At 41.5% G+C, this 10100-nt stretch overlaps 1 protein-coding gene across 1 annotated transcript in view; it reads right to left on the bottom strand.

Annotated features, from left to right (window-relative positions):
• The window catches only part of DYNC2H1 (dynein cytoplasmic 2 heavy chain 1), a 367402-nt gene that overhangs the window by 286224 nt on the left and 71078 nt on the right, over nucleotides 1–10100 (bottom strand). The window contains exons 47-50 of the mRNA XM_029911951.1: nucleotides 6390–6557; nucleotides 6152–6282; nucleotides 3831–4079; nucleotides 2461–2569 (exon numbers count right to left, since the gene is read on the bottom strand). Coding sequence (XP_029767811.1) covers nucleotides 2461–2569; nucleotides 3831–4079; nucleotides 6152–6282; nucleotides 6390–6557 — 657 coding nt within the window. The remainder of the gene's footprint in view (nucleotides 1–2460; nucleotides 2570–3830; nucleotides 4080–6151; nucleotides 6283–6389; nucleotides 6558–10100) is intronic.

The raw sequence follows: 10100 nt of genomic DNA, 5'->3' as shown, positions 1-10100 counted from the left end.
GGGGGGGTGCCCAGCTCAGAGGGGCTGGGCTCGGAGCTGGGGGTCTGGGCTGTGGGGGGTCTGGGCTCGGGGGGTGCCCAGCTCAGAGGGACTGGTGCTCGGAGCTGGGGGTCAGGGCTGTGGGGGATGGGGTCGGGGGGGTGCCCGGCTCAGAGCTGGGGTCAGGGCTGTGGGGGATGGGGTCGGGGGTTGCCCGGCTCAGAGCTGGGGTCAGGGCTGTGGGGGATGGGGTCGGGGGGGTGCCCGGCCCCTTACCATGCTGCTTACCCCCTCTCCTGGAGCCTCAGCGCGCCGCGTCCAGTGCTGCAGCGGCGTGGTGTTTCCAGCGGGGCCTGAGCTCCCACTGCTCGGCCGCAGCTCGCAGCCCCGCCCCCTTACCAGCTGAGACACCGGGGAATGGGGGAAGACGGAGGCAGGGGGAGCCTCCGACATATTGCCCCACTTGCCCCCCCCGCCTCCCCCCCTGGGCGGCCCTGGCTTAGAACCCACTGATCTGAGATGATGGACTCCCAATCTCCAAGGAATTGTCGGGGGAAAGAGAGGGTAGGTCTAGCACAACTGGAATGTTCCTCACAAATGGGCAGTCAAGTGGACTGTTTAGAAACTAATGGCTATTGTTTAGAAGAGGCATAAGAGATATGCCTTCTCCTCAGAGACATTATTTTTTTGGAAGGGTCAGGCCATCTAGGCTCATAGTAACTTTGCCATGGTTGTTGCAGCAGCTTGCACTGCTTCCTTCAGCAGGGAGATGAGGGAATGCAGTGCCCCTTCTTTCTTATGCAAAAAAAGATTTCATCCCTCGAAGGGCAGGTCCTCAATAGTCTGTTCAACTTCCGTAGGTATGTCAGAGTTCTGATGCTACAAAGCTCTCCTCAGGGTGACCATTATGGCCCTTATCCTAACTGCAAAGTGACTTGAAGATTAGATCTAGCTACAAGATGGCCTTCAGACACCAAAGTCTTAAATTCATCCTTCCTATCTTCTGGGAGCTTGTCCACAAATTTATGCATTGAGTACCAGTTGATGTAGTCGTATTTAGACAGAAGTGGCTGGGGTGGTTGAAAATGTGCATCTGTAAATTTGAAGTAGAGTATGTTTTTCTGCCAAATAAGTCTGGTTTCTTTGGCTCTTTTTCTTTTGGTGTGGTGCAAAAGCATCCCTGGCGTGATCATTCACACACCTGTGACTAGCAGGGAGCCTATGCTGGGATGTGAACAGAACTACTCAGAACCCAGAGAAGGGAACTTATAGCATCTATCAGTTCTTTTTGCCATCAATGTGAGGCTAGCTAAAGTCTGCCACAGGATTCTGGCAGGATCTAATAAAGCCTCATAAACAGGCAGTGCAACTCTGCCTGTTATGTCTGTAAAATATCAACAACCTTGTGGGTACTTTCTATGTTGTGGTTATTGGTTTGTCTGCAAGCTGTGGGAATAGAGGACCTGTGCTGAGGGGAGAGGAAGGAAGGCTTTGAAAATTGTAACCCTAGTTCCATGTGAAAGCTCTTCTACAGAGGGAGACCTGAAGTCCGCCAGGTGTGCCATTTGGAAGCAGAGAATTCTGAAGAGTTCTCCCTCAGAGTGGGAAGGAAAAGGAGAAAGGGTTTAAACCCTCTTTTTTATGCCACTTACACATTAACAATTCAAATTACTTCCTTACAAAGGGGATGTTTGCTTTTCTCTTTTTGGAACCTCAAGCCTCTGGAGTCTGCAAGACTTACTCCTCAGTAGGCTGTGAAGGGATCCTCTATCCTTGGGAATCATCATGCCCCAGTTGAGCTTTTCTACAATGAAGTAATGGCTTTGGGCAGTGAGATAAGGCCCACCATATATGTTGCCAAATGAGAGTCCAATGCCCTGCTGGAGCAAGGGACAGTGGCTTGTGGTGGAAGGCTTCAGAAAAGCTGTGTATAGCATCTCTTGGACTTGGCTTGAAGCTTGCACAGCTTTTCTGCTGCTGTGGTGAGGGGCAGAGAAAGCCAGCTGAGAAGTACTCAAGAGGTTAGTCCCTCAATGCTCCAGTGATTCCTCAGCTCAGGAGAGCAAAGCTAGATATTGAAATAAAGTCGCTGCTACATGAAAATGAATAAAACAAAGTGGTCGGGAGAAACTGAAATGTAACTTGTTTCCACTAGAGGCAGAAATTCTGCTGGTCTGTGTTCAAAGATGGGGCGTTGTCCTGGAGCCCCCAGCAACAATGGACTGCTTCTGAATTCCACAAGTAAGAAGCATTACCCATTTGTGATGAATTAGGAGAGAAACACTGCAGCAGAAAACATAATATAGCATACTTCTACTTAAAAAAACTTCTTTAAAAGAAAGTTATTTAGGTTGCAAAATCAGGAAATGGCAGTTATATGGTTGCCCCTGGAATGTCAATTCTGCCCTATTGTATGCCAACCCTATGCCCTGAATTAAGGGAGGGTCCTGGGGAACCATAAGTTTTTTGTACTCATCTCACCTGATGACAATAGACTGTTGACCATCTCAAGGAATGTGGAATGGACAAACTGATAGTCTTCGAGCAGCAATACAACCTGCTGTGCTTCAATTCCAGCAAGCTGCATCACCTAATAGCCGGGAAGTAATTTTAATCTAATTGAACAGAACGTGTACATTCTTTTATAATAGAATAATAAATCCTTAAATTTATTTTATATATTTATCTATTCCCCCGCCCCCACATTCTGTATTACTACATTTGTATATTCTCAACAAATGATTTTGGTCATCTGTCAAATATAAAGATAAGGAACAGTCTACATGGAAGAACTGATTTCTAATTAGAAAATAATTAACAAATACTTTGATGCTTACATGAAATTAAGGACCAATTTTTCCAACTAGGACCTCAAACTGTACCCACAAAACTATGCAGTTGGTGCTCCCTTTGTTGTGTGCACTATAACATGGAGTTTTCTTGTGCAATTTTGGAGGCCACTTTGGGAATTTTGACCCTAAAAGATTTGTTGTCTGTTTTAATTTAATGTGTATATCTTCGTAAATCACAAGATTTTTGCTTGATAAAGCATATTATAATGAGCCCACATGGTCCATACTTGCACTTGCAGAGAACCCTAAAAAAATCAGTGGGGCTCTAAGTAAGTGTAGGTGTCTACACACACAGAACAGCTTGCAAGATCTGGACCTGAGAAGGAGACTGTATCTGTGTCTTTACAGTGCCTAAAGGCTTGTCTTCCCTACCAGGGAGATCAATACTGCTGCAATCGATGCAGCGGGTGTCAATTTAGCGGATTTAGCGAAGACCCGCTAAATCGATGACAGAGTGCTCGCTGGTCAACTCTGGTACTCCAGTTTCCCGAGAAGAGTAAAGTAAGTCGACCAGAGAACATCTCCTATCGACGCAGCGCAGTGAAGACATCAGGATAAGTCAACCTAAGCTATGTCGACTCCAGCTACGTGAATAACGTAGCTGGAGTAACGTAACTTAGGTCGACTTACCCCAGTAGTGAAGGCGAGACCTCATACAATGAGGCACTGATACTAATAATATATATAACTGTCAAAAATAAAATTAATAAGGAAAGATTATATAACGTGATCAGCACCACAACTGGGGCCAGATTTTCAAAAAATCTGTGCACCATGCTGCTCTCCCTGAGAACAACAGGAGCTACTGATTGCTGAGCTCTTTTGAAAATTTGGCTACTTCATTTAAGTTCCTAAATGGGTGCTGAACTCTTCTGAAAGTCTTACCTGCAGGAAACATTTTTATTTTGTGTCTTTCAAAGTTCCCTTAACTATTCAATTTTTTTCCCACACAAACTTAATTTAAATAAACTGCAAAATAGAAGAATGTGAGTGACACACCTGTTTAAGATCATTTTTGAACTGCTTCAGTTCATAACCTCTGGAAATCTTGGGAGTAATCAGAATCGATCCATGCATGTGACTAACTAAAGAGGTAACTGTCCGACGACCGACACCACTACGTCCTGCTAAAAGAAGTGATCCTCCAGGAAAACTCAGCACTCTGTCTATCCTGGACACATAATCGAGGACTTCTTGGAAAAGTAAAATCTCTATCTCCTTGTTATCTCGTCCATAATGAATAATACCCTATATAAAAATGAGATAAATTAATATTTGTGTTAATGATAAATGCAAGTGTAACTATAGAATGTGATAATGTCCAACATTTTACAAAGTTAAGAAACAGAGGATAAGAAAACTTAAGAGATGACACTGATGTTCTTTACAAACTGAACTATTTAATGCAGTAGAATTTTGTTACCTTGCTGTCTCTGTTCCAGCAGTGGATAGACTTCAGAGTCCTAGTAAAGAAGTCACTTAAACCCAAGGTTCAGTGTTGCACAGACCCAAATATGGTATACCCTGGAGTAATGCTTACAGACTAAAATATATTGAAACAAGAATAAAAGAACATACCAATGGATGAATTTAAAATACATAATAGGCCAGAGCGACAGGTCCAGCCAAACTGTGCTCCAAGCCACCGTTTTTAGTCATAGAATCATAGGACTGGAAGGGACCTTAAGAGATCATCTAGTCCAGTCCCATGAACTCAAGGCAGGACTAAGTATTATCTAGACCATCCTCGACAGGTGTTTGTCTAACCTGCTTTTAAAAATCTCCAATGATGGAGATTCCACAACCTCCCTAGGCAATTTATTCCAGTGCTTAACCGCCCTGACAGTTAGGGAGTTTTTCCTAATGTCCAGCCTAAACCTCACTTGCTGCAATTTAAGCCCATTGCTTCTTGTCCTATCCTTAGAAGTTAAGAAAAACAATTTTTCTCTCTCCTCCTTGTAACAACCTTTTAAGTACTTGAAAACTGTTATCTTGTCCCCCCTCAGTCTTCTCTTTTCCATACTAAACAAACCCAATTTTTTCAATCTTCCCTCATAGGTCATGTTTTCTAGACCTTTAATCGTTTTTGTCGCTCTTCTCTAGAAGTTCTCCAATTTGTCCACATCCTTCCTGAATTTTGGCACCCAGAACTGGGCACAATACTCCAGTTGAGGCCTAATCTGCACAGAGCAAAGCAGAAGAATTACTTCTCGTGTCTTGCTTACAACACTCCTTCTAATACATGCCAGAATGATGTTTGGTTTTTTTGTAACAGCGTTACATTGTTGACTCATATTTAGCTTGTGGTCCACTATGGCCCCAGATCCCTTTCCACAGTACTCCTTCCTAGGCACACATACAAAATGGGAAATGACTGCAACTGATTGTTCCTTCCTAAATGAAGTACTTTGCGTTTGTCCTTATTGAATGTCATACTATTTACTTCAGACAATTTCTCCAGTTTGTCCAGATCATTTTGAATTTTAATCCTATCCTCCAAAGCACTTACAACCCCTCCTAGCTTGGTATCGTCCGCAACCTTTATTAGTTTGCCATTATCTAAATCATTGATGAAGATATTGAACAGAACCGGACCCAGATTTTCTCCCTTATCTCCCTCATCTGATCCTTGGCCCTCACCAATGACCAAATTGGCCACTGGCATAACTTAGAACAGCCTTTAGGCTCCTATAAATTATATCAGATAGAGTGGTCACCTACCCAGCCCAATCTGACTGCAGGTTAGAAGTAAATTCTGGCCCTATCATACTTCACAGTACTGAGCTGGCCACAGCTTTGAAATCCAGCATTGTTGTGCAGTCGTGGAGCACTACACACCTGACAAAGAAACTCGCAGAGTTCTCAGGCCACCAAACCTTGTCCCTATTCACTATTCTTCATGGGCCCCACACGGGCAGAGTAAGGGAGAAAGAGCTACTGAGGACTACTTGGAGTTGTGGGGAGTTGATTTGCATGAGTTTCCCATCTCCAGAGCCTACTACTCAAGTAGGTGTGGAACCCTGCCATGCTTCCTTCCACTATGGCCTGACTATCCTCAAAATCAGTTAGACCAATTCAGAGCCAGAACAGTGTCCCTTCCTCCACACATTCTGGATTTGTCCTTTATTGCTTAAAAGCATGCCAACTTCTGTTTCTAAAATAACTATATCTCCCTTTTAGAATACAAATTACATTCTATTATTCTAACCAAAAGAAAAATGTCTGGCAACATAGTTCTGGTTACTTTAAACAATGTACAAATATAACCATAGACTTTTGAAAGTCTTTTCTTTTGTTTTTATTCCTTATTGTTGACGCACCTTTTTGATAACATCTTTTAGGTCTTCTGAATTTAATTTGCCAAGTGGCTTCCCATGAGGTGGTAATGCCTGCTCTGGTGCTCTGAATGTTCCCACCTCATGATGAGCTCCCCATGTTACATAGAAGCTATCTGTGAAAATATAACCATAAATGTGATAGGAGTCTACATTCTCAAGTGATAAAGCATATTACGAGGTATTTCAACAAATCTCACGTAATACATTTTATATGTTTTACCTGCCATATTCTCCAAGATATCTGAGCCCCAGTCTCCTTGAAACACTTTCATTAAAATATTATCAAATATGAGGAGTTCTTTAGCACCGACAATCTTGTCACGGAAGAGGCGACGGGCTTCATAAGCAACAATTTCCAAAATGTAATCTAGTGTATGTGTTGATGACCCTGCAAAGTATATATAAATGTGTGTGTGTGTGTGTGTTGATGACCCAACAAAGGATAGATAGATAGATAGATAGATAGATAGATAGATAGATAGATAGATAGATTACAATTTCAAAGATTTGAAATTTTGCATTTCAAAATACAGTCAAATTGAAAAAGAGTAAATCAGATTACATACCAGCATGAACACATCAAGAGGGAAGAAATAAAAGAAAAACCAAGCATTATAAAATATTTTTTAAAATCTTATGGGTACAAACAAGGTAAAATTACAAAAGCACATAGAGAAATAAATACTTTAAAAACAAGTTTTCTGTAAAGTACACCATTGTTTAATAATTGTTTAGTGTGCTCAAGGTGCTGAACGCAGAATAAAAACAAATATATTGTAATAAAAATAATAAAATACTACCTTTTTAAAATAGAATCCTATAAAAAAACCTGGAGATCCAGTTTTAAAGGGGGAACAGAAAGGAACTGGTAATAAAAAACACAAAAACATAAGAATGGCCATACTGGATCAGACCAATCGATCCTCTAGCCCAGTATCTTGCCTTCCGACAGTGGCCAATACCTGGTGCTTCAGAGGGAATGAGCAGAAGAGGCAATCATCGAGTGATCCATCCCGTCGTCCACTCCCAGCTTCTGGCAATCAGAGGCTAAGGACACCCAGAGCCTGGGGTTGCATCCCCGACCATCTTAGCTAATAGCCATTGATGGACCTATCCTCCAGGAACTTATATAATTATTTTTTGAATCCCGTTATTCTTTTGGCCTTCACAACATCCCCTGGCAACAAGTTCCACAGGTTGGCAGTGCATTGTGTGAAAAAGTACTTCCTTTTGTTTGCTTTAAACCTGCTACCTATTAATTTCATTGGGTGTCCCCTGGTTTCTGTGTTATGTAAAGGAGTACATAACACTTCCTTATTCACTTTCTCTACACCATTCATGATTTTATAGACCTCTATCATATTCCCTTTTAGACGTCTCTTTTCTAAGACAAAAAGTACCAGTCTTTTTAATCTCTCCCCATATGAAAGCTGTTCCATACCCTTAATCATTTTTGTTGTCCTTCTCTGTACCTTTTCCCATTCTAATATGTCTTTTTTGAGATGGGATGACCAGACTGCACGCAGTATTCAAGGTGTGGGTGTAACATGGATTTACATAGTGGCATGATGATATTTTCTGTCTTATTCTCTATCCCTTTCCTAATGGTTCCTAACACTGTTGGTTCTTTGTCACACTGAGCGCATGTTTTCACAGAACTATCCACAATGACTCCAAGATCTCTTCATTGAGTAGTAACAGCTAATTTAGATCATCATTTTGTATATATAGTTGGGATTATATTTTCCAATGTGCACTACTTTGCATTTATCAGCATTGAATTTTATCTGTCATTGTGTTGCCCAGTCACCCAGCCTAGTGAGATCCCTTTTTAACTCTTCACAGTCTGCTTTGGACTCAACTATCTTGAGTAATTTTGTACCATCTGCATATTTTGCCAACTCAATGTGTACCCTTTTTTCCAGATCATTTATGAAAATGTTGAACGGCACTGGTCCCAGTATAGAACCCTATTTACCTCTCTCCATTCTGAAAAATGACCATTTATTCCTTTCCTTTGTTTCCTGTCTTTTAACCAGTTACTGATCCATGAGAAGACTTTCCCTCATATCCCATGACTCCTTACTTTGCTTAAGAGCATTTGGTGAGGGACCTTGTCAAAGGCTTTCTGAGAGTCAAGTACACTATATTCACTGGATCACCTTTGTCACATGCTTTCTGGCAAGAATTCTAATAGACTGGTGAGGCATGATTTCCCTTTAGAAAAGCCGTGTTGAGCCTTTCCCAACAAATTGTGTTCATCGTGTGTCAGAGAATTCTGTTCTTTACTACAGTTTCAACCAATTTGTCTGGTACTGTACTGAAGTTAGGCTTACCAGCCTGTAATTATCAGGATCACCTCTGGAGCCTTTTTAAAAACCGGTGTCACATTAGCTATTCTCTAGTCGTCTGGTACAGAAGAGGATTTAAAGGATAGGTTACATACTGCCGTAGTAGTTCTGCAATTTCACATTTGAACTCCTTCAGAACTCTTGGGTGAATACCATCTGGTCCTGGTGACTTATAACTGTTTAATTTATCAATTTGTTCCAAAATCTCCTCTACTGACCACTCAAGCTGGGTCAGTTCCTCAGATTTGTCACCTAAAAAGAATGGCTCAGGTGTGGGTATCTCCCTCACATTCTCTGCAGTGAAGACCAATGCATAAGAATTCATTTAGCATCTCTGCAAAGCCTTATCTTCCTTGAGTGCTCCTTTAGCACCTCGATCATCCAGTGGTCCACTGGCTGTTTGGCAAGCTTCCTGCTTTAAAGGATTTTTTTTTTGGCTTAGTTTTTGAGTCTTTGGCTAGTTGCTCTTAAAATTCTTTTTTGGCCTGCCTAATTATACATTTACACTTGATTTGCTACCACTTATGCTCCTTCCTATTTTCCTCAGTAGGGTTTAATGTCCAATTTTTAAAGGACGCCTTTTTGCCTCTAACCACTACTTTTACTTTGTTGTTTAGCCAAGGTGGCACGTTTTGGTCCCCTTACTAGGTTTTTTAATTTGGGGTATACATTTAATTTGAGCCTCTATTATGGTGTTTTTAAAAAGTTTCCATGCAGCTTGCATGCATTTCACTTTTGTGACCAAACCTTTTAATTTCTGTTTAACTAGCCAAGGCAAAAAATAAATCCAAGAACAGATAGTGGTTATCTTTGGGAAAAATAAAGCTTTAACCTGCTCCTTACAAGTGGAGAAGGGACAAGATGAGATGGGTTTCAGGTGGAGCAAATTACTCACCACATTGCTCATCACAGAAAAAGCACAGTCATCCACCAGCTTCAGATATAATAGTGGAATCCTTAAACAGGGAGAAATCCCCACTTGGTGTAAGTCAGTGTACCTTCATTGACTTAAGTGGAGCTATGCTGATTTACACCCCCATGAGGATCCAACCCAATGAGTGGAGTGTGAGTACAGATGCTTATCAGTTCAATGCTACCAAAGCATGTCTCAAATTTAGCCATCGACTACATCTCCACTAATGCCAATTTAAAACCTAACTGGCACTTTTCAGGAAGACAATGTAAAAAACACAGGTCTGTAAATGATCCCATAAAAGTTCACAATCATTAGCACAAAACAAATACAATATGATTATTATAAGATTATTCATGACCCAGTAAAATATCAACTCCAAAGGAAGGATACAAGTCAGACTGGAAACCAGCCTAAGCTGTCAGTTTCCAAGAGTACCTAAAACTAAATTTCGTTCAGCTTATCAGGAAAAGGAAAAGTTTGAGGAAAAGGAAAAGTTTGAGAATAAGTGGTCATTAGAAAGCACTTCAACATCATGAGAAGGATTGGTGACACCCTTCCTTTGTTAAGCAGTATAAGAATAATGCCCCTCAGTAGTGGCAATACTGCTACACCCCCCGCACACACACACACACACACACACACACACACACACACACACACACAC

This window comes from Terrapene carolina, unplaced genomic scaffold, assembly GCF_002925995.2.
Source record: "Terrapene carolina triunguis isolate 2854851 unplaced genomic scaffold, T_m_triunguis-2.0 Scaffold138, whole genome shotgun sequence".
Taxonomy (NCBI): domain Eukaryota; kingdom Metazoa; phylum Chordata; order Testudines; family Emydidae; genus Terrapene; species Terrapene triunguis.
This window is presented reverse-complemented; position numbering and strand designations above follow the sequence as displayed.